The following is a 26,119-nucleotide window of genomic DNA, read 5'->3' as shown; positions in this document are numbered from 1 at the left end:
TACGTAAAGTAAGAACGGAAAGAGCGCAGAAAGTAGCACTAAGTCCATATAATGACAAACGTTGTATATTTGATAAAAATCCAGATACACTTCCATGGGATCATTATGGAACTATTGAAATAACAAAGCTTAAAATCAGCAGTGCGGTACAACAAAGGAAGATGAAGATCATAGAAGTAGGGCAAAATCCACAACATGCTTTTACAAGTAGTAGAGATGACTATAGAAAGCAATACCAACAAAGTTGTAAGCTTCCTCCAACCTCCGATAGAAGACTCAGAATAGAGTAACAATAGTGGGGAGGAAGAAGGGTCAGTTAGGAAAAAACTTAGGATAGAATAGTGATAGAGTGGGGGACAACGGTAGACATGGCGACACAAGTCGAAGGAGTAGGGCAATGGAATCAGACGAGAAATTACTCAAGTAGGGATAAGGCGAAAAGAGAGGGAAATGACGGCGGCTCGAGTTCTCAGAGAGGGGATGCTGGGTACAAAACGGAGAACAGACCTTAGTCCATCAGAGTTATTCAGCAGTAGCTTGAAGGATCAGCAGTTTTCCTAGTTTTCCTCTGCCAGTAGTAGTAGATTTTCTATTAAAAGTAAGTTTCTTATATAGCTCTCTAACTATGTCCTAGTAGTATTAAACAGTATATATTCAATTAATGATTGATTTGTTTTTTTTTTATTGTAGAATGGATTTTTCGTCAATCTATAAAATTGCAAAATCAGCTTTCTTACCTAGAAAGACTATGTCATAGTAAGATAAGAACTATATACATATGATAACTAAATAAAGATGGTTGAACACTCGCTACGGATTTAGTGTAATAATAGCAGTAAACTACGTATTTGAGATATTTATACCGAAGCAAATAAGCTTAGCGTTAGAAAAAGATGAGGATATGCTGCAGAAATTGTATGAGACCACGGAGAAGAAGGAATTATTTCTACACCATCAAGAAGGCTCGAATTTTGAATTTAAAAATTAACTTAGTATAACGTATAAATATGTATAATAAATAAGTAATAAATTTATATTTTTAATTTTAATCACATCTTTCATCCTAATTTAATTATTCTTTCAAATCCGTTTTCGGAGATGTAGAAGTAATTACTTATGCGTCCTTTCCGCTGAGTTTCGACTTATTGTTAGTCTAAAGGCTTCATAAGCAATGTTAATAGTGGAAGTACCTCACCGGTGAGAGCGATGGTTGCGGTTTTCACTATTCCCTAAAAAAAATCAATAAATAAATAAATAAGAAAGAAAGAAAGGGGTCATTTCCGGGGCTCGAAAAACGTTGTAGTGGGGTTAGATTATCAAATAGCGATAAGACGTTAATAGGAAGCCCATTCTGTTCGAAATAAAAGTAAGAAGAAGTAGTAGAAGCTTAGTCATGCTAGCTATAAGAGACAACAGAAGATCTCGCTCCTCTTCTAAGTATATATGGTTTGCGAAGAAAATTAGAATACCTCATCTTCCATACAAAGAAAAATATTCTAGAAAAGGTATTTGGGAGTAGATAGCACGAGATCGCGTGCGTTTCCAAAGATGTATTGCTGAATTGAATAAAGTTATATCACGAGTTTTATTCAAGAAACGTAAACTAATGATAAATCGAATGCTTGGTCCTACATCAGAAAATCATCACACTATATATATGTTAAATAAAATGGAAATCTAATTCAAAGTAAGAGGCGGTTCTGGCGGCCTCGAAAATCAAAGTAGTAGGGAGAGGTTTTAAAAGAGCTGCGAGCCTCGAAGAGCTTCATTCTGTCTCTAGAATTGAGTAGTATCTGTTATAGCAGCAGCAGCAGCAGTGACAACAATAGTAGTAGTAGTAGTAGTGTCAGTGGTAGACGTAACATTCTAGATATATTTACCTACAGCAAGATGAATTTTGGAAAATTATTTATGAAATGTTGAATAACATTGGAATAAAGCTCTTCGACGTACTTCCTGAAAAGTGTCATCATGAATTACATGAAGATCAGAATTATCTAATAACATACATGAGGCAGGATGAATCTCGAATTATTCTTGAACTCGATTGTGAATTCGAAATTGTTCTACCGGACCGAATGTCAAGAGCGATAATTCATTATTTTGATCTTTTTATTGATCTTTCCGATAGAATTCAAAAATATGCATTATTTATCCAATATCATGGATGTGATCGATTTCAATTTATTATTTAAATGTCTTTGTATATCTTATTATATCTTAATAAAGATTGTATTATATAAATTTATTTTTTGGAGAAGTAAATGAGTCATTAGTGTTTCTATTAAAGCAAGTATCGACTTGTCTTAATGGACTCACTAGTGACGAAGATAAATTGGAAGTACCTCACAGATAATAGCGAAGGTTGGGGCTCTTATCCTTAAAATAAAAAAAAACAATGTAATATTTATAAATGAAGACAACACTATTTATTTCAATAAAAGCTAGATACATATAAATTTATATTTATAATTCATTGATTTATAGTCTTCTTATTTATCCAAGAATTGTGAGTATTCTCAAAGCTGAGCTATTTTACGAAAACTTCATTACCCCATCTTCTGAGAATTTTTTCTATGAGATAAATATCAGGATACATAGCTTTCTGCATTTCTTGCTCGTAAAAACCACCAACAATGGGATTTTCTTGGTAATCTATCAGGTGATATGTTACAGGTTTAATTAATAATAGTAGTAATTTAATTAATTAATAGTAAAAATTTCTGTAGACCGATTAGTCGTTTATCCTTTTTCAAAAACGTTTTTAGACTTGCTCACTCGCACTTTATCTTCTACCTGGAACTTTGATTTTTTGAAAAGACGTTGGTCGTAAGAGAATCGTGTCAAACACGCATTTCATTTTCTCTTGTCATGACTTTACGCTTCATATTTATTGTGTGATGTTTTAGATTATTATAAGATTCTATTAAACTGGGGAGGAAGTCAATCCACTTATAATTTCCTATTAAAATGAATTTTTCCACATAATATTTTTGAATGTTCGATTGAAACGTTCACAAATTGATGCTTAAAGATTGCTATAAGTAGAATAAAGGTTTATTTTATATTTTTTCATTAGACTTTGAAAATTTGTATTGTAGAACTCTTTGCCTCTATCCACTTGAAAATTTTTAGGAATGCGCCCCGTTTTTAATACAGACTCTATTGCATTAGTGACATATGTAGCAGTTTTCTGTTTTACTGGAATTCCCCAAGCATATTTATAGAACGTACATATAATAGTTAATAGATAGCGAAAATCTTTGTTCTATCTGGAATAGCCTCGCATCTCAACAAGAGCAGCTTGCCATGTCTCATCTATTTCGCGTACATCAACTTTTCGACGAGGGTAGTTTCGATGTTCTGGTTTGTGTAACTCATCAACCATTCTTTGATGTTTCATTTTCAATATACTTGTTGAAATTAATGCATAAAGAGCGACGACGCGAGTTCACGCGTCGTCCTCAACGTCGCGTGCCTGCGCTCGTGCGGACAATCGCACGGGGGCACGGTACAATCAATTTGAGAGTGTACAAAGGAGGGACTCGTTACAATCGTGGAATTCGTCGTATTCGCGGAAGATCTCGATCAATTCGCCGACGTGTCACGCACTCGCGAATATAGAGAGAAAGAGAGACGACCTGACATGGTGAGGCTGCTGGCAGGAATCGCCGCTGATACCGCTGCAGGAACTGTTGCTGAAATTGCCGGCAGGAAATGCTGGTAATTCCGCCGCAGGCAGAAAATACTGCTGGACTGCTGGCAGGCTCGTGGCAGGCTCGGATGTGGCTTCCTCGATGCTATAGTCGTTGAAAGTCCTCTTTCTTTACTAGTATTTGCTAATCGTCCTCTGCTTCTTTGCCTAATTTAGCTCTCTTTCACGTGCGCACGCTCGGCCGTCAAACGATCCGTCTAACTCTGAATCTCGGCTCGAACTCTGAATCTCGGCTCTTCTTCCTAATCGTTCGCGCGTCGGCTCGAGCGACGCCGGCGGCTTCGCTCTCGCGGGCGGATCGTCGCGGTTCACTCGCGCTCGCTTACTCTCTACTCGCGACGCGTCATTCTCTCTCTCTTGTTCTTGCCGCAGCCGCTCTCGCTCCCAATTGGCTCCTAACGACGATGCCCGGCTCAGGTATTGGTCCTGAAATAAAGCGGTGCGAGCATCGGTATCGGTTCATAATTTCAACCGCTCGCCAGGGCAACAGCGAAGGAGCGCGGCTGCGAGAGAGAGAGAGAGAGAGAGAGAGAGAGCGCGAGCCAGACAGGGCTGGCTATTCTAGCCAGGGCCCCGTCATAACACTACCTTAACAACCTCTATAGGGGTGAGGGGGTACACTCTCTCGAACTGGCGGATAAACAGGAGTCAAATTATCACGATACCGGGACACCTTCATCGGGTGGCCTTTTTTGTGTCCCAGAACATATATATATATCCCTTATACATTGGCGGCTTCCTTTGTATATTCCCAGGACATACATTGCTTATCTACTATGGTGGCAGTTTTCATAGACTGGCTTCCTTCCTTTTCCTTTTTACTACCAGAGAGACTAACCGGTCAAGAAAAATCGTATTCTTGACGAAAAAGTGTCTTCGACGGATGGAAGAGCGGACTAAGACGGAAAGACTAACTACTTGTATAAGGCGGTAGAATTAACTTCTTTTCTTCCCAGCATATGGTCACTCCCTAACGCGTGCTCTCCCTCTCTATTGCCAGTTGATCTACTTGTTCGGCGGCGTATGACAAACCGCTGATTGGTCGCTTGTCGCTCGCCTATCTAAACCTGTCAGTGTATGCATACGTGTGCTCTTTTTCTCTTTCTTCCTCTTGACTGCCGCACTCTCGCCCTATCTTTGAGCCATCTCGGCTGTGCTCGGCAATATTCGGCGGTTGGAAAAATATAAAAGGTCACCAGTTAGGCATAATACAAATATGCGTCCAACGCTGGTTACATTGCCGAGCCAAGTAAAGAGGAGAGCGAGAGAGAAAGAGCAGACGAAAATGCTGGCACACAGCTTGCTCTCATCAGAATATTGTACTTGCCGATAATTAATTGAATATTCGTGAGATTAGTGAAGCTTTAAACATTTCAATAGGATGCATATGAAACATTTTCCATAAATTTTTAGGTATGAAAAATAAGCGCGCTCTTGTAGTTGCGTCTTAGCTATGTTTAACCATGTTTCAACGTAATCCAAAGGGCTCTTTGCGATGCTACTTTACTGTTGATGAAACATGGATTCATTATTATATGCCAGAAACGAAGAAAAGTCGTGTCTACAATTTTTTAGGACGTAAGTGGTATAATATTATTCGATTACCTACAAAGTGAAAGAACTATTACAAGAAAATATGATGCCTTTTTATTAGACCTATTTGATGCCATATTAAAGGAAAAGCTATTCCATGTAGTGAAAAAAAGTTTATTTCCACCACGACAATGCACCAGCTCACACCAGTTCCATTGCAACAGCTAAATTATTTATATTACGCTATGAAATACTTCCTCATTCTCCAGATTTGGCCAATTCGATTATTATTTGTTTCTTGCCATGAAAATTTGGCTTGCGGGTAATAATTTTCATCCACAAAGTTGTAATTGCTGCAATAAATAAGCATTTTGAGGAGTTTGATATGAATTAATTTTCAGAAGGCACAAAAAAGCTTAAACTTCGCTATAATAAATGTATAGAGTTAAAGATGACTATGTTGAAAAAAAAAATTGGAATTATTCAAATAAATAGTGTTTTTTTATTGAAAATCACGGATTATTTAACGGCCCTCGAATTTTTCTGTGTACAATTAATCGGTGCAGAAATAATAGCACTGGTTATATTTTTTTCATGATCATGTGCATATTCTTATGTGCATGATTTAATACCTCAACCGTTCAACCTCATTTTTTACTGCACAATAATATAATACAATTCACACCCTAGATTGCTTTTTCCGACGATAAAAAAAAACCACTTATCTTTTATTTTTCTATAAGTTATAACGTATCCAAATTGCAGCAAAATCGGAGGCGGAGGAATAGGTACGTTCTTTGTAAGTGAATGAACTCTTTTTTCCATAGTATAAATTTAACCTATAGAAATAGAAGGGCCGAACTTTTCAATTATATACGTAATATGTTACACGTCATTGTTAGTCTTTTCATTACTTTAGATTTCTACTATACTATACTATAAAGATATCGTTCAAGGTACTTCTCAAATTTAAAGTACATTGAATTCTATTATTTATGTATGTGGTACCCATTATTTATATCTTAATAAAATAAAAATAAAATTAAATAATATGTATTTCAATTTTATAGGAACAGCAAGTAGTCCATTCTATTCACGAACATCGCATACAACTAATTGTTCTGCTAATGTATCTTTTTCATCACAACATTTATCAAGATCACATAGTCCAATGGCTACTATTTCAAGATGTCAATCTCCGACGAATCCTATGTTTTCTGGAATGAATAATTCATCTATTGCCTGCTATCCTATGTATAGTAAAACACATCAAGCAATACTAGCTACTTCATCAGGACCATCAGAACATAGTGATATTATATTAGATGGAAGAAACAATCAATATTCAGATTACATGTTGACAGCAACTATTAAACCTGAATTGTGTTTGGAGCATGTTTGGACAGAGAATCCTCGGACTTTCAAGTAAATTATATTACTTTATGATTTATGATAATTTCAAAAAATGTATTAAAAATGCAATAATACATATTCAAAAACGTTAATTATATTAAACATCTCGTGTGCATAATATTTATATAATAAATATAGCTCTATTGAACGAATATTGTACGGCATAATAATTCACATCATAGATAAATCGGTCATCTCAGTCGTAAATACGATATGCTATTTTATATTATATCTTACTAATTTCGCCTCTTTCGCTGTCTCGCACTGGATTTGTATCACTTATAAGTGCATTGCAATTTATTATTGAAGTGTGATGTATGCACGAAAAAATGAATTAAATATTAAAAAGTTGATAAAAGGCTATAGCGGGTTAACAATGTTAAAATTGCCTAAGAATGAATCGTTATCGGGGATCAGCCATCCAAAAGAGCATATTTTGAGGCTCTCTCCCCTAAATTTTCAGACCCCTAGGTGGCAATAGAGTGCCACAATCGTAAAAAACTGGTTTTTGTGAAAATAATTTCTCCTGCTTTACTGTTTGCTCAATAAATTCTGAAAAAATTCATGCATATTACATTTTTTACTACAAAATAGCCCGATTTTTTGGATAAAAATCGGAGTCAGAAAAAATTATTGAAATTTTCAATGATTTTTTAGGTTATGAAGGTCATATTTGGCTAACATCTACATAATCATTTTTCATGTATTTTTTGCCGTACTTTCGAATGCATTTATTCAAATTATCATATTTTGACCGGAACATGCTCAAAAACTGAAAAAATCGTTATTTTTCGCATTTTTCCCATGTTTTTAGCACATAATCTCAAAATTAGATACTTCACTAGGTACTATAATACCAAAAAGTAGTTTAGAAAAATTTTCCAACTCCTAAAAGTTCATACAGTCAAGTATTACTTCCCTGTAACTGCAAAGAGCAAGACCAATCATTTATGATTGAGACATTTTTGTTGCTTAAAATTTATTCAAACCTTAAAGCTATAAAACATTTTGAATTAAAATAGTTTGAACAATATAAGCTAGACATTTTTTTAATGAGCCTCTTATTATATTGACAATCTTGTGATCCACAAGTTATAGTTATCGTACTTAGTCATACGTATTTGGTACAACCCTTTATTCATAGTTTCATTGAATAAAACTTGTGAGATTGCATACTTGGATTACACATTAATATAATAACACATTATATTACACATTAATGATTAAAAAAAACATTGAATTTACTACTGTGAGGTTATGAGAACGTTTTAGCACAATAACATCAGTTGTCTTCTGCTAGATCAAATCATCTCGACGACCTACTAAGTCGTCCGAAAAAACGCTCAGTATCAGGCGGTGAGCTAACAGGTCGGCCTCAGAAAAAGTACTTTTTGGTTAGTGACCTACCCACTCACTCGATGGCACTACCGGGCTTCCGTCCTCCCCTCCCTCTCAGAAGAGCCTACGTAAACCTACTGCGCATGATAACGAATCGTTGGTCATCTAGCTCAATCATGGCCGCCGATTCTGACGGTTCGCTTCTGACTATTTAAATGGAACAAAAATGTACCTCAAATCTGAACGTGGATCCATTTCAAGTTTGTATTTTCATGACATTCAAGGCAAAAATTGAAGAATTCCGTTAGGCGCTTTTCAAAAAAAGTGAAAAAACAAAAATTGAAAAATGAATTATATTTTGATAACATTTCATAAATAAATATCCTTATAGATATTGTAACGGGGGGAAAATCTGCAAATTGAGAAATTTATTTAAGAGCAAACTCCCACGATGCAGAGCAAACCGCCGCTCCGTTAACACGTATGTTAATACGTGTATTCACCTTAACGTCAGCTGATTTAACTTAGTTGTCTTCGATCAAACGGAGTTGAACTCACCTTAAGTCACGTGCCTTGTGACACACGATGATTTTGAAGTGTAAGCGACTTTACTCCTAATCCACTTAATCCCCTAGCTATAATAGGATTAAAACCTAAGCTTTTTCCAATTGTTTAAACTACTAGGAAAAATTATACGACGAAATCGGCGAATAAGTTTAAATGATTTTATTAATAAAAATCTCTACAGTCTTTGTCGGGCCGAAAGACTGACGCACGCGAATAGGATTTACAATTAAATAACTTTCGGTGAGAAAGAGAGAGAGAAGATACGAAATTTGGCGCGATCCTACGCTCGGCGCGAATACAAAAAATATCAACGCTAACACGGTTGAACAAAATACTAAATGTATTTTGTCACGCGGTAATTAAGGGAGGTGCACCTACCCTGCGGTGCAATTACGGTGATCATCCGTAATTGTTGAAGCAAATTAAAGGTGCTCCTCAGATCAGAATCAGCTGTGCTGCCTCGATCACAAATCTGCTGTATATTAGCTGTTGCTTATGCTGCTGTTTCCGTGATGCTGCTACTGTCGCTGCTTCCTCGCTCACCCTTGCACACGTATCCAAAATCCAAGTAAACTATTTATTGGCAAATCGGTGAAACACTGTGCTAAACTATTTTGGCGGTACTACACAAGTAACAGCTGAGACGTAACTGCTAATTCAAAAGATCGCGCGCCCCCTCTCTCTCTCAATACTTAGAACTAACGCGCGAAAATCAGAATCGCGAACGGTTCGATTAATTGAATCGACTACCGTTGCAATATTTAAAATTTAAATAAAATGAGATATTTAGTTAAATTACTGAGGATAGATGTTTCATGAATCATGTATGATAGTATAATATAAATTATTATAATTATGATTAATATTACTATTATTATCTAAAGAAATTATGACTATAATATTAAAACTGATTTCAATAAATTACGATATTTGACGGTTTTTTCATGCTGAGTTTTTCTCTGAGGTCCGTACTCGCTCTCTGCGAATATTCTGTGGGTACGTTCGACTATAGACTATAGTCCGACCATTCATCCGCCATCCGTTTGACACGTACGATGACCGTTGAGTGACCGCAGCACTCGCAGCAGCAAAAGCTACCTCCGCAACAGATTATTCTCGTACTTGAGAGCATTATATTAATTTAGAAAACGAAGTCATTTTCAGTATATAAGTAAGTATTTGAATTTATTGAAATTTTTGTAAATTAAAATTATCTTAAAAACTAAAAATTCATCGTATTATTCAAGATTAATTTTTTTCAAATACCTCCATTATTTTTAAATGTCGTGTATATAAATTGCAGGAAAATACATTTTCTATTTATTTTACACTAATTTGTTTTGAAAGAAAAAAAAGGGATATTCCAAGATTTTTTTCAACATTTTCATATGCAACGATTGCCGAAAATCGTTTAGACTCGCGTGGGTTACTAAGCGGCTGAGCGTAACAGCCGCGATCGGTTTGAGAGAGAGAGAGAGGGCGCGTTAGGGGCAATGACCGGGAGGGGAGAGTTAGCTAGCCAGTATGACTGTGTCCTTCAGTCTGGCTACATCGCATACGAGTTAGAGGCAACAACGAGTCCTTTGTTTGCGAGTGAGGTCCAGGGAGTTAAGTACAGTGTAGTGAGTGTGGAGGTGGGTGCACACTGCGCAACGTGTGCATTAACAACTGTCAACGACAATCAGTGCAGTGAAACGAGCACACACTGCGCAACGTGTGTGGCTCCGACACCGTTGATAACTGGTACGAGTAAAGTGCCGAGTGCGCGCACTGCTCAACGTGCGCGGCCTCGGCAACGACGAGAGCAACCACATTAACATCAACAGCAACGAGACAGCCCCGGCGGAGAAGTAGGGGCAGCGGCAGTTCGTCGTCCAGCGTTAGACGGATACGGTTGGCCACCGTATCCCCTTCGATTTCGCGGTAGTTGCACTGCACTATTTGTTGATATTTGCGTGCGATCCCGCGCAGCGAGCGCGGTGAGTTTATCGATAGTGAGTGTGCGAATAGTCCGCGACGTCCCCGATATTCATTCTCTCTCTCTCCGGTTGAATTGTCATATCGAAATAGCGTGCGTGAGTCTCTCGGCAAATCCCTCCCTTATACTAGTTTTGAATTAATAAAGTGGTTAGAGATTAACACGAAACGATCTCGTTATTTTGTCTTCCCTTTGTTCGAAATCGGTGTTATTGTTTACGTTTGATTTGAACGCGCCGGTAGTACAGCACGGATCACGTAAGCAATGAGAGAAGCTGCCCGCCAACCGAGTTGTCAGCAGTGGCCGACGGAGCGCTGGAAAGCAGGCGTACCAGCGCCCCTGGCGGAGAGATCGTGAATCCAGGTTAGATCGGTAAGAGAACTCGGCGCAGGCGCACACCGGGACAAAGTGAGTAAGTGTGCTAGGAGCACACAGTTACCAGAGCACCGTCTGGCCATATTTAAGATTATTATTACCCGTGGTTTGCGGCCAGGCGGCAGCCTGTTACACATATTATTTTTACAGTCTTTGGGTATCAAGAAGGGCAAACGTCATTTTTGATGAAGTTTATTGAAGGAAATATAATATTACATTTGTGGTTATCATTTATAACTATATAATGATTGCAACGATTACTGAAAATCGTCAGACTCGCGCGAGGTTAATGAGCGGCTAAACGAGAGGAGCCGCGTTCGGTTCGCGAGGGAGAGAGAGCGCGTAGGGGCAATGACCGGGAGGGGAGGCTCCGACCGGCAGTATGACTGTGTCACTCAGTCAGTGCGTTGACCTAACCTCCGTTTTCCCGAGCCGTTCAAGTTTTCGCTTTGGTGTTGCGAAGTGCGAGGTCGGAGGTGCGAACGTTGGTGTGCTGAGTGCTTAGTGCAGCAGCAACAACAATAGCAGCAGCAGCAATAGTAGCAGCAGCATTAGTGGCAACAGCAATAACGGCGGTAGCAGCAACAACAACGACAGCAACAGTAACCTAGGCGGTGCGGCAAGCAGCGCAGCAGCGTATTAGCAGCGTGTTAATCGGATACGGTTGGCCACCGTATCCTCATCGTCCTTGCGGTAGGTGCACCATCCCTTTTATTGTTATAAGCGTGCGAATCCGCGCAGCGAGCGCGAAGAATTTGTTTGTTGCGCGCGAGCGGTTAGTTCGCGGCGTCCGTGGTTTTCTCTCTCTCTCATTTTCAGCGTGTATTGTCATTCACGCGAGCGTGCGCAAGACTTTCGGCAGATTCCCCGTGTCATTGATTTTATTGAATAAATCAATCCTTAGTTTTATTTAAACGAGTTTCAGTTATTGTGTCTTTCCTTTGTCCGGAGGTCGCGGCAGTATTTGTTTACGTTTGATTCGAATGCGCCGGTAGCGTAGCACGAGTCAAGAAAATATCGATAGGCGGGAATCGTCAACCTAGGTTCCAGCGGCGGCCGCACGAGCGCTACTAGTAAGGGTGACAGCGCCGCCAAGCGGCGGGTTGGGGGAACCCAACTCGGAATAGTAAGGAGACTCTGCGCAGGCGCACTCCGAGGCAAGGTAGGTTGCTGTGCTTTGAGCACAGAGATAACAAGGCGTCGTCTAGTCGCGAATAAAGGTACGTTTACAGGATTACCGACTAAACGGCAGCCAGTTACATGATATGATAATTTATTTTTTTCGATGGAAGCATGTAGTTTACCATAATATTGATATATTTATCACTATTCATTGTACCTTCTACAAAATGCAGGTCATCTGTTTCTTTTCCCGACAAACAACCCCAAATTATTACAGATCCACCACCTTTCTATACTTTTGCGGACTGACAATTACTCTTGAATTTTTCGCCAAACGTCTCACTCGTTTGGGTCATAAAAATGTTAAAAAAATCTTGGAATATCCCAAATATTTTTGTTTTTAAAACAAATTAGTTTAAAACTGATAGAAAACGTATTTTTCTGCGACTTATGTATTCAAAAATAATAGAGGTATTTGAAAAAATTGACCTTAAATGCAATAAATGAAAGATTTTCGAATGATAAAAATTAGATGATATTTGTGAGCGGTTTGAACAATTTTATAGCTATTTGAAATTTTTGTCAATTGAACTTGAAAGTTGAAAAAATATAAGGAAGAAAGAATTATGCCATGATATATTGATACAACATTTGTAGAGTGTTTCTAGTATAACGAAATCGACGATATTACGTGGTTACAAAAAATATTACTTTTTAAATTCAAATCTGCAAAAAAATTCTGTAGTGATTCAAACCTACATCGTATTGAGATTTTTTTGTTTATAAAGACATTAATTTTGAATAAAAAAAATATTGGGAACGACTACTAAAAAATTCGAAACTCCAAGGCTCTGTAAAACCTAAAAATCGTAAATAAAATAAAGTGGAATTGGGGGTGCCTCATAATTTTGAGTAGCTTGTCTGACTACGTTAAAATTTTTTTCTTTTTATGTGGTAAATCCACTCGTCCATTTTTTTACAATAATATCTATGTCAATTCTGTGATTTTTTTTGTAGACATAGATCTTATATAAATGCTTAAAATATTTACCAAGGATGACTCTTTAATAGATTTTTTCACCTTTTTCTCTAAAAATTAGCAATGAATTTTTTAATAATCTGCATAATCCCATAATAAATCTTACAATTTTTTCATTTCAGTTTTTTCATACAATATGGATAATTTTGATGCAACTGACCAATGTTGCAATTGCTCCAAAAAAAATCTAAGTAAGACAGCCACACAATCAAAGATTATTAATTTAGAAAGTGAAGTTGAAGCTGTTCTTCAACAATTAAATATAGATAATGTCAGTGTTGGATCTAAACTTTGTGATAAATGTAGAAGACTTGTTTTTTTTGGTACAAAAAAATTTAAAGTTGAAGATCAACCATCAAGTAGTGATCAAAGTCAGCCAACGAGTTCTCAGGAAGCACCTACCTCACAGAGTTCGGGAAGTGTCTTCGATGTAAAATTAAATAATCCTAAAGAAATAAAACCTACTGTTGAGCTACCCCTTAAAAGAACTTTTGCTTCTCGTAGCGTGTGTTGTGTCTGTAAAGATATAAATAAATTGATTCTTGTGCCATTGAATGCAAGATTACAATGTTTCAATCAATTGAAAATTTTTATTCCAGATGGCAATCGCGTTTGTTCCAAACATTTAATCAAAAAATAATTTTTCCAAGATGAATTAAAATTAATACAAGTATACTGTAACACAAGTTTTTTAACTGCAGATGAAATATGTTTATTTCTGTATGAAATATCAGACTTAACGTCGCAAACATTCTTAGATAAAATTAAATCATCAGAGCTTAGCGAGAAACAATTATTTTCTTTTACAAGTCTCTCTGATAATCAATTACAAGAGTTAAGTAAATTGTTAGTTTCCATGAGATCATCACATTCTAGGGACGTTACACAAGCTTTAGTCATATTTTTATTCAAACTACGGACTGGATCATCGAATAATTTTATTTCTTCTATTTTTGGAATAGATAATGAAATAAAAGTCTCAGGTTTTTGCGAATCGGTAATTAATTCATATGAAAAAGACATCTTGCCCATATTCTTTGGAGTAAAAAGTATCTCAAGGGAAGAATTAATTCGTGATCATACTTCTATTTTTCTAAAAAAACTTTTTAGTTTAACGAACGTGCTTGCTTTGGTATTTGACGGTACTTATTTACGTCATCAAAAAAGTAAAAATAATGACTATCAACGGAAATCATATTCAGGTCATAAGAAATATCCTTTGATTAAGCCATTTACTATTTGCACCACAAACGGGTTCGTCGTAGATGTTCCTGGTCCGTTCTTAGCTACGGAAAACGATGCAAGTATTATGAAAAAAGTGATGGAAGATCCGAATGGTGTAAGAACTATCATGAGAGAAGGTGATGTTTGTATTGTGGATAGAGGTTTTAGGGATGTGGTACCTTATTTAGAAAGTCTTGGATATAGGGTTCTTATGCCCGCCTTGAAAGGGAGAAGGCCCAACTTGACAACATCTGACTCAAATGAATCTCGTTATGTTACAAAATTGAGATGGGTAGTAGAGGCCGTTCACGGTATTCTCGGGAAAAAATATAAACTTCTCCACCAGCAGTTGGATAACAAGCTTTTACCAAAAGCTGGCGCATATTGTAGAATCGCTTGTTTTCTCAACAACCGTTTTGGAAAGCGTTTGAACAGCGATAAAGATGAAGATGGATTGCAAGACATAATTATTGAAAGAATGCTGAAATGTAATCAAGATGAAAATACTTTGGCATCAGAAGTTGTGACAGCCAGATAGTCTAGACGATCTACTACTATGACTAAACTAACGTCAAATGAAATAACTGACTTTCCGGAGATGACTGAACGGGATCTTAAGATTTTTTTTTCAGGTACCTATCAAATAGGTCAAGCCGTCTGTTATCTGGCTGAATTAATGGATGATAATCAAAATATCAATTTGGAGTATGTTAAGTTGAAACCAAATATTATTAAAGTATTAGTAAGATCAAGGCATATAAATAGTATGACCTATAAATGCTCCGCTGAATACAAGCCTAATTCAATCGGCTATAGCGGTATTCTACGACACTCATGCGACTGTGCAAACGGATTACGAACTGTAGGCTCTTGCTCACATATCGCAGCAGTTATATACTATCTCAGTAATGCTAGATATCAATCGAAAATTATTAGACCAGCAAAAATTCTTTCTGATTTGTTTTCCTCCTTAAATATTGATCCAGTTATAACTGAAGATAGTGATGAAGATTAAGAATAATATTGTAATTAAAATTGATAATGTTAAAGTTCTTGTAAATTTTAATTGATATGGATTTATCACATTTACATTGACAATACATTTCATGAACAAATTGAATGCACATATTTATATTTTTTATAAACATTATTTTAATTTCTACTATAATTATATACTTACTTACTCAAGGATATTATTTCATTATAATAATTAATAATTTCAAAATGATACGGAGTTTTTCTGTACTTGAAGTTGGCTGAATAGGCTCTTTGCAGTTCCAGGGAAGTAATATTTAACTTTATGAATTTTTAGGAGTTGGAAAATTTTTCTAAACTACTTTTTGGTATTATTGCATACAGAAAAAGAGTCCTGGAGTATTTTTAGGTGTTTTAGTACCTAGTGAAGTATCTAATTTTGAGGTTATGTGCTAAAAACATGGGAAAAACGCGGAAAATAACGGTTTTTTCAGTTTTTGAGCATGTTCCGGTCAAAATATAATAATTTGAATAAATGCATTCGAAAGTACGGCAAAAAATACATAAAAAATTATTATGTAGATGTTAGCCAAATATAACCTTCATAACCTAAAAACTCATTGAAAATTTCAATAATTTTTTCTGATTCTGATTTTTATCCAAAAAATCTGAAAAAAATTGGGCTATTTTGTAGTAAAAAATTTAATATCCATGAATTTTTTCAGAATGTTTGGAGTAAACAGTAAAGCAGGAGAAATTATTTTCACAAAAACCCGTTTTTTACGATTGTGGCACTCTATTGCCACCTAGGGGTCTGAAAATTTAGGTGAGAGAGCCTCCAAATATGCTCTTTCGAATGACTCATCTCCGATAACGATTCAGTCTTATGCAATTTTAACATTGTTAACCCGCTATAGCATTTCAATAAAAAAATTGCAAAAGTAACACGTTTTCATTTTTCAGAAAGTTCGTTGTAAAGAATTTTCCAATTTGGTAAAGCGTAGACCTATATTTCAATTAAATATAACTATCTTTTTAAATATTAGGACCTTACATAGTATAATGTGTGAACTGTACTCCTTTATGCCTCTCTCCCGTCTCCTTATACACTTTATGATGATATATTTTTATTTTGTGATTAATTATTTTAAGAACTGATGTTAGGGGTAGATGAGAGAGAGAGGACTGAAATGAGATAAGAGAGAACTTATGTGACTCATGAGCTTGAGTTCGATCATGTGGCTCTCGGGATGTTGCGTGAAAGTAAGGAGGCATGACTTAACCCTTCCTGTTTTCGACTGACGCGGCAGATAGACCGATACGTATACGGAGCTGTTTCTTTCTTTTTCCTTGATGTTTGCATTGCGATCGACCCGGCACTTCCTTCTAAATTCTACGACTGTGATTTTCTCGCGAATAACGACTTTATGTGTGAGCAGATGGAGTAGTTGATGAGCTGGTATTTTGGCCGCTCGAACCGGAATAACAATTCTCCACTTAAGCGACAAGATCGGTAAATCGCAAGTCCTGCTAAATATAAATACCCTCGTCATACGTATCTCTCTCTTTACTTTACAAGTGCTAACCTGCTTTTTCCCATAGATCATGCATAACTAGGTGATCTTAACCATAGTTAATATGCGTTCGAACTTTAAAAAGAGGTTGATAAAAATCAAAACAGCTTCGTCACGCTCCAGCAGCTACTAGTTTAAGCCTAAGACGTAGAAGTCTATGAGTCCAACGAATAGGGAAAACAACCTTTTTCCCTTGAATTGAGTATATGGGGTCATCCATAAAGGATATCCGCTAATTTTTTTATAATACTAGAGTGAACCCACTCTCATATCACACATAGTTACATTTATGCTATCAACCCCTTTAAAAGGACGTCACAAATTTAATAATCCCTCATTGATATTTTTTATTCGAATTATATTTTTGATAAAAAGAAAAAATATATATCACATTTAATTATATATAGTATGAAAAGTAGTATAATTTACATTTTTTCATTGTAAGTGCAACGAATATGTTTAAACATATAATTTTTAAGCTCTTCTTGTGTCGAAGAGCTCGCCAGTGATTCTGAAAAAGATGAAATCATTGGAAGAGTGTCCGCTGATTTAGATACTGATAATGGTCTTTCTTCAGATCCTACGTCTTCTTCTTCAATTCACTCAATATTGAGAGCTCCGGTTGTTTAATCTTAAATTAGACATAAGAACTTATTTACGTCACCCGTTTTTCAAGCAGAAATGACTTCGGCTGATTTTATTCTTGTAACGGAGAATAGCGACCGTTCCTGCCTGGATAGCTCAGGCTGTCCGCACAAATTATTTATTTGGGGATTCGGGAAACAAAAGACGTTCCCACGACTGAATAACTCGTCGAGTACAACCACGTTAAACGCATAGATTCGAAGTCGAGATGAGAAGTGATACAGTGGCGAGTAAACACAACAGCGGATTAACACACGAATCCTTTAATCGTCAACAATCAACTACAAGACGGCGATCTCACGCCTATAATGCTACAAGCGGCATAATAACAAACGCGAACGCGAAGGTGAATCGATGGCTGGTCAGCCTGCCGATTCCCTTTTTAAAACCAATTATTACAATAATACCCGACAAACACTTTCCGCCGTTATTTCATCAATGGGGTAGCCAGCAGATCTGCCGTGCTATCACCCATTAGCTGGCGTCTAAACATGCAAGCGACAGAAACAAGAGAAAACATGGTACTGACCTCGACCTTTAGCCTCTCTGACGGTTAGAACGCTTTGCAGCGTGACGTCACTGGTGCGCTTCTTGTCGCCGACCGCCTCGCTGGTGTTTACTGTCGTCACTGTTTGTCCTCTTATTCGTCTTCTCCTTCTCTCTACAATACTACTGCCTCAATCCGTTATTCGCTCGTTGGTTACTGTTGTTGTTTCCGCTGCCTCTCGGTTACTCTGTACTGCAACAACATCGAAAACTGCTCACACGCGCACCCGCGCACCCCGCCGGTTAACCACACGCACCGGTATCGGGTATCCTTCGGGACACGACTGGGCGTGACCCAGCCACACACTCTAATACTCGTCCGCGCAACGGGCCTGTCTCCGAAAACGAAAACGTTGACAAGGTCGCGGGGCCAACTTCGAAAAACCGTTAACTTCGACTTAATCCGTGCGCGCAACTTTCTCTGCCCAAAGCCTAGCAGATACTCTCTAAATTTTCCACGATGATCCGCAACTAGAGCACTCTGTCTCTCTTCTTCTTCTGTGCCATCTCGATCGCTCCAGCCGTCACACCTCGTAAACAAAAATCAAGCGCGAGTATGCCTGCTACACGCACACACTCTCAGCTCAGCGCGGCGCACGGACATTTACGAGAGCCAAACGGACGAAATCGGCCTAGCCGAGATTCTCCGTTATATTCTTTAATTATATTTTAATTTAACTTTCATAAAAACTTGTTTACAAATATGTGATCTTTGTAGCCTGTACATGTGAACTAAAGAGCCTTAAACCCTAAACCCCTAAACAACAAATAGGCTAAATGCCTGTGCTTTTTAATCAAACTACCTCAAATTCCTAAGTTTGTAAACAATAAAATGTGTGTGAAGCAGATTTATAATTTCCGTAGAAATTGTTATCAGAATGTTATTGAAATTCCTTTATTGTAAATTTAACTTATAATGTATTTTTGTTTATAATATTAGAGTATAATAATAATAATCTACAATCTTTTATCTTTTGTCATAGTGCATTTTTTGTATTGAGCATTAAATATATTATTTTACGAAGTTTTTGCAATAATGGTAGTCCTCATAATAGTGTTTAAAGCACAATGCTTTTTTGCACCAACCACATCATACAATTGCAATGTTTGTGCACTCTTCTATATCACAATGTGTTGCACAAGACTTTCCAAAACTGAAATCTATAGGATTATCAAATTTATCTGGGTTTTCATTGACGTAATCGCTTTTATACCAGGAATATTTAAACAAATCTATATATCTCGGTGAAGACAGTTGTTTGTGAACCAATGATTGAAGTTTAATTATTTTATTTCTCACATGTAAATTAATATCATGATCCATTAACATTACATTATCAGAAAATGTTCGGACAAAGTTTTTCCAAATACGGAATCGATAGACATAAAATGTTTGTATTTTTCCTGTGGTTCCAGTTGAAATTTTTCTGATGTTAATAATTTCATTTTGTAGCATCGTTTCTTCTATAACTTTGTCACAATGACCACTCCAAGAATCAAGTAATAATATTAAGTGATGGCCTACATGGGGATAAAATATTTTTTCAAACCAGATTTTGAAGTGATCTGCAATTAAACGACTTACTAATTAACTGATCAACGATATTACAATGTAAAAATTGTTATTAGTTCCCTTACTTGTTAATTTTCCAGATTTGGATGCTTCCACGTACATGTTTTCTGATCTAAATATGTTTTGTTCTACAATAGGGCCAAACTTGCCACTTCTTTCCTTTAAAACTCGAAATAGCGGTGACAACAATTGTCCAGTAGCTGATATTAGTGGCTGTATAGTATAACTATGCGTTGTTGCTGAAATTGACTGTACCAGACATTGCACTTGCTTTTCTCCTTCTACTGCTAATGTTCTTCCAGAATACATTTCTAGCTAAAATCTCCTCTGATTTAAATTATACAAATTTTCGAGTCCAATACTTGGTATACACGATTTAACATCATCGATAAATGCTTCAGCTTTAGCCGTAAGTTCTGCACTACTTTCTAGCGTTTTTCTTCTTAGGAACTTATTTATTTTCCTAGAAGCTATTCTGTGTGCTTGCTTAAATTTGAGTAACCAATTTTCAGAAGCTTTGAATCTAATATCATCAAAACCAATTTCTTTTTTAGCTTGTAAGGCCTATCGAATTATATCTTCATCATAGATAATTGACCCACTGATGAGAGCTGCTTTAAATTTAAAAGGGTATACTGACAAATTTGTGCTACTTTTTCTCTATACGTTCTACCTTTATAAATTGAATGAGCCCAACGACGTAGCTGACTAATAGATATATACTTTTTTAAATCTGTTTTGCACTGTTTTGAGACTAAAATTTTGCTTCATTTTGCTACTTCTCCAAAAATCTACAGCTCTTTTTTTGTATTCAAAATCTAGTTCTTCATTATCTGCTGTACATTGATTTGTTGGTGCTATATTGGGATCAGGAAAATGATGTTGCACTTCATCTTCAATTATTTTCGCATTATGGTCTTTGTACTCTTTTTGAAAATTAATTGAAAAAAGAGTCATCAGTAATCATTTCTACATCGTTGAAATCATGTGTTGCATCTATTAAAATTTCTTTTATTTTTTCGGCCAACTCTGTTTCATGATAATTCGTGACACTATCTGGTAATAATAAGTTTAGAACGTTTAACGAATTAATTTTCATTTTCAAATCTAAAATAAAAACAAGCGGTAAAATTTATACAAGCTGTGTTTTTGCATGTAAGGCACGACTGCTACATTTCTACCAGAATAAAACGAGTGAATGTAAATTGAATCAAATCATTAATTTATGCATTGGAGAAGAATTCTCGTTCCACTTTGTGATGTTCGGGAAACTCTATTTTTGGTTCAGTTAATAGGCGCCGAAAATGGTAGTTTTTCTTCACATGTTATATAAAAAAATCTCTTTGAGTTTGTTAAAAAACTTTATTACATACATGTACCATGGTTACATACATGTTGAAAATATGTTTTTGCCCTGCCTCCACCGAAAGTATGCTGTTATATGCATGTAAATTGGGCGGAACATAGCACTTTGCCACTCAAGGGCGGAGAAATGAGCCCTTGGGCCGAAAATCAACTTACGGGCGAAAAAGTGCAGAACAAGAAAAAATTTCTCTCATAGGGCATGCTTACATTCCATCCTAGGGCTCTCTTTTCCGCTCTAGAGCGGAAAATAGTGCTATAATTTCCACTCGCATTTATATGTATGTAATAACACACTTACGGTGCAGATTAGACAAAAAATGTGGTGTGCATAATGGATAGAAAGAAGACGATCATAATGAGTGATTGCCACTCTCACTTCGCTAGGGTAACAACTTTCACACTCGTCTGTAATCGTCTTCTTTCCGCCCTTAATGCATAACATACTAATGATGATTTATGCCTTGTAATAGAGTCGACTTACAACGCCGATGAATCTATCGCTATTACCAATTATTTAAAAGGGGGAAGGTATGGGAGGCGGTATATTGCTCCTGACAAGGTAAAGAGAAAGGTGGACGCAATGATCATTCCTCTTATCTTAATAAATCCCTTTATTACACCATGCTACCCTGAGCATACAGTTCGGACATTCAATCGCGCGCCTTACTTATCTATACTACAATCTACGATCGCTAAAAGAGATGGCCGGCACGTTAGCGCCTTGCCATCTCGATACCGACTCGATATAATTCAACTTATGCTAATAACCGAACCAGCCGTGCCGGCCCGTGAGAGCCTGGCACAGCGCACAAGCCGCGAGTAGCCTTAGAGTGAGAATTAGAGAGAGAGAGATTAGAAATTGACCTGACGATTGAAGATCTTCGATGCAGGACCTCGCCGAAGATGGTATTAGCGTCTAACTGCAGGCAAATCTGTCCGTGGCCGGAAGACTCGACGAAAGATAGGCTGGATCCGGGGCCAATACTGATGCCGTCTCGGTTTCCTCTTTTCTTTGCGGTTGACTGCAGGGGGTCAGCACACCTCTCTCTGCTAATGGCCACTTTCTTCTGCCCGTCGCGAGTACGCTTCCGAGTGCGTGAGAGACTGCTTCTCACACTCTCCCCACTCTCTTGCCTAATCGGCGGCACACGGCACCGTCAAGTGCGGCTAGTGTCACGCGCCTGCCTGCACTAATCGTGTTCTTTCTTTCTCTCTTATCTCTCTCTTTCTCTCACTCTCTCTCTTTCTCTCCTACAAGAGCGCATAGTAACAGGCGCTCTTGTCGACCAATGCCACTGCCTCTCTCTATCTTACTTCTTCTTCTTGCTCCTTGCGGTGACGATGCTGAAAACATAAAGGCAGGCATCAGGCACGTGAATTATGTGCTATAGGTCTGCCATGAGTCCACGCCGATGGTAGAGAGAGATAGGAGACACACGGTGCAGGTCAAATCCACCGGCACCGTTACAGCCTAGTCGCAAGGCAAAAAATCAGGCTATTTTGGTGGATCTGTTTGAGAAATTAAAACTGTCTTTTTGCTTACAGCAAATTGTTGGTTCCAAAATAGTTATATTGAAAAACGTTAATGAATTTTGGTATTGAAAAATATTGTAAATTAAGGGAATTATAGTCATGTTAAGGAAACCTGTCTTTTTCAGAGTTGTTTTTCGGTGACCAAGATATCTTGAAAATCGTAAAAGCAATCGTCTTAAAATTTTGCTTCCTCTTAGAAGAAGCTTTGTAATAGTAACATTTTCAGCTTCATAAAAAAACTTCGTTTGAAGTTCAAAAAACGTATTTTTAGAAAATGTTCATATGGATGTGTGTATGTGTGTGTGTGTGTATGTACATATATCATTTTTGAACTGTCCATCGGATATCGATAAAATTTGGTATCCACTTTGTTTTTTCTATCCCGAATGTGTGAAAAAAATCCATTTTGATTTTATCAACATGTTTTTGATTTATAGTGAATTTTCGATTAAATCCTACAAATTGTTTTTAAAAGAATATAAATTACTTATGTTTTCACTAAAAGAAAATTTACTTGGAAATAGCTATATCCATAACTTTGTTATTCACAAAAAGGTTTTTTTTTTACGTTATATCTTTTAAACTAAATCCGACTAGACCCAAACATTTTCTAAAAATACGTGATTCGACCTCCAAACACCTTCAAACTTACTTCTATGAAGTTTTAACTGAAAATTTTACTATTATAAAGCTTTCTCTAGGAGGAAGCAAAATGAAAAATTGAGTCTTTGAAAAACCACGTTATTTCATGAAATACTTGCTCCTTTTGTAAGAAATAACCGAGATATTAAAAAAAAAACACTTTTTGGGGGTTAACTTTAGGGGAGGTTTTTACCCTTTAAAAGGGAAAATTAGCCGATAAAAAAAGTACGTGTCTCTTATTTTTTTATGTTCTACAATATGTATCAAAATCGGTGTGTTCGGGTTGGGTACCTTTCCTCGTAAGGGTAGGTTGTGACGAGAGCAAGCGTTGCGCTTGTTCTCGTCGGAATTTTCCCAAGTCCCCTCTCTCTCGGCAAGGCACGATGATCAGCGTTAGGCGCATTTAAGAATGCGTCTATGCATGGTTTCTGTTTCAACTGACGGAGATTGCCGAGCGGGACCGAGCAGGCCCGAAGCGGCTACGCTGGCGACAGAGAGAGTATAGAGATGTTAGAGAGAGAGAGAGAGAGAGAGAATTAGTCGCGGACATGCTTGCCCTAAGCAAGATTAGGCAGGCGCGCGTTTAGAACCAATTAGCGCGTTGGTCGCGCGCCGCCTAATAAATAGGTCAAGTGTGGGAAGAGAAAAGAACGACGGAAGAAGTTGTAGATCGCGAGGAAAAATGAGCGACACAGATGGTAGTAAGTCGAGGGCAGAGTCAGTAAGAAGGTCCCCAGTCGAGCAGACGGTCAGCGGTGCAATGTGCAGCTGAAGACAAAAGGGGCAAGCCGAACGCATATACCGCCAAGGTAGAGGAGGACCGAGAGGACAGAGGACGACTTGCTCCAGCAAGTTCTACTCGAGACGCTACTGGGAAGCCGGCAGGAGTTGCTCAGCGACGACCTGCAACACCGTGCGCAGGGCGCAGCCAGGACACCCGCTCTAGAATCCAAGGTCTAGCTTACAATTTAATCTCTCTCTCTCTCTTTCACTCTCTCTTCATCGACGGCACTGCGCGTAATTTTAATATTAGGAGAGTAGCAAGGCGTGCACACGCCGGCTACCTACCCTAATGATGGTCGGACAATAAATCGCGCAAAGAGAAATCGTCCAGGCGATCCCTCGCCGGCGACTTTCTCTTTTAGCTAAATAGCTTAAGTCGGTTCGTCGTCAAGGTGGTCATCTGCCGGGCGACTCGCGTTGTGTTTTCTATAGATTTGTATGCACGATTAGTTAGTTAACTTGCTCTCTTTTGTAATAGGTGTTAAGAACGTCGTTGTGTTTATTAGATTAAGAGTTTGTGTAAAGCGGCTTATTCTTATGCGATTTGTTAATGTGCGGTATTGCGAAGTTCAAGTGTAATGTAACTTTCATTTGATTTGAATATATTTGTTAAAATGCGAATTTGTGTTATGTGTGTATAAATTTATTAACCATTTCATTTCATTGCCTCTTCCTCCTTCACGCCTCAATTGCTATGAGCGAGTGCGCCTCACTTGCCCACCTTAAATAATAGTTAACGAACGAGCTTTCGTTACATGGCATCCCTTGTGTGCCTAGCAATTGAGACAACGGAATCGAGAATGGTAGATTAATAAATGGTTAATCGTGAATTTTCCGTTGTATACTAAGGGCAAAACGCGCGCACAAAGAAAAGAACCTCTAGCTCCGTGTTTACTTTTCTATGAGTGTTTTGTCTCGAATGACCAGTGACCTTTTCTCTCAAGGGAACCACCCCAACCCGACCTCACCGAGTTGAATGATTTTGGGATATGTTGTAGTACTTGAAAAAAAATTAGATACGTATTTTTTTTTAACGGTCCATAAGGGCTTTTATGGGGTGAAATCCACCCTGAAAATAAACCACTAAAATCAGTTTTTTTTAATCTTTCTCAGCACCAAATGAATATTTTTCTATAAACTCAACGTTAAAAAATTTCTTATAAAAGGCGCTTTCAAGGACATAACATTTATACTGGAGGGTTGCAACCCCCTTTTTAATAGGGGTAAATACACTATTTCTTATACTGTTTTACAACATGTAATATAGTAAATCAGCTCGAGTGATTTAAAAATTGCACTGATAATGAGAAAATACCAAAATTAAATTGACTTGTTTTCGGATTTAAAAAAAAATATATTTAAGGGGTGTTTCACCCCCTAGAAACCATCCCCCTCAAACTATCAGCAGGTTAATCCACGTAATCCTGTGAAAAGCAACTTTAGTCGCTTGTTATTTCTTGAAATAATTAAATTTTACACCATAAGCGTGTTATCCCAACTGTATAACATACCTCTTATCCACCTACCCCTAACCTATCTAACCCCCACCCTTATAAACCACCCTTACTGAAACATAAGCAGGCTAAACCTCCTAACCCTGGGAATCACGAGTTAAGTCATTTGTTATTTCCTGAAATAATTTAATCCTACGTCTGAGCTATCTACCTCAACTAACCAACCTGCCTCTAACCCACCAAACCTCCATAAACCACCCTTACCTAACCAAATGTAGGCTAATTGACCTAACTTTGGGAGAATTGAGTTTAATAGTTGCTTTTTCTTAAAATAATTGATTTCTACACCGTACGTGGGGTACCATTTTTTTGATTAAGTATATCTGTAGCTCAAACATAATTTATGACAAATAAAAATATATTTAATACATTTGATTGTAATAGTACCAAAATGGCGAGATATATCTATTAAAAATAAACACGAGAATAACACGAGGTTTAATTATCATTTATAGATCTATACATATATATTTATATTTGTATGTAGATACATAAATATATTTACGTAAGAGCCATCGTACGCGATACTACATATATTTTGATTTTTCATAATAATTTTCATCTTTTTCTTTTTTTTATTTATTGGTAAATTAAAATGTATCATTCAACGAATTTCTTACAGAAAGAATAATCATCGAAAAAGTGTTTGAAACATAATGATCTAT

The 26,119-nt window shown here is 37.2% G+C and overlaps 1 protein-coding gene across 4 annotated transcripts in view; it reads left to right on the top strand.

The window, feature by feature from the left end:
• Window positions 1–26,119, top strand: part of LOC131675389 (anaphase-promoting complex subunit 1) — an 896,320-nt gene that overhangs the window by 245,498 nt on the left and 624,703 nt on the right. For all 4 annotated transcript variants that reach the window (XM_058954365.1, XM_058954368.1, XM_058954359.1 and 1 more), the window contains exon 7: window positions 6,319–6,673. In XM_058954365.1, the coding sequence (XP_058810348.1) occupies window positions 6,319–6,673 (355 nt within the window). The remainder of the gene's footprint in view (window positions 1–6,318; window positions 6,674–26,119) is intronic.

The sequence above is a fragment of the Phymastichus coffea genome, unplaced genomic scaffold (assembly GCF_024137745.1).
Source record: "Phymastichus coffea isolate CEN01 unplaced genomic scaffold, Cenicafe_Pcof_1.1 PCOF00001, whole genome shotgun sequence".
Lineage (NCBI taxonomy): Eukaryota > Metazoa > Arthropoda > Insecta > Hymenoptera > Eulophidae > Phymastichus > Phymastichus coffea.
This window is presented reverse-complemented; position numbering and strand designations above follow the sequence as displayed.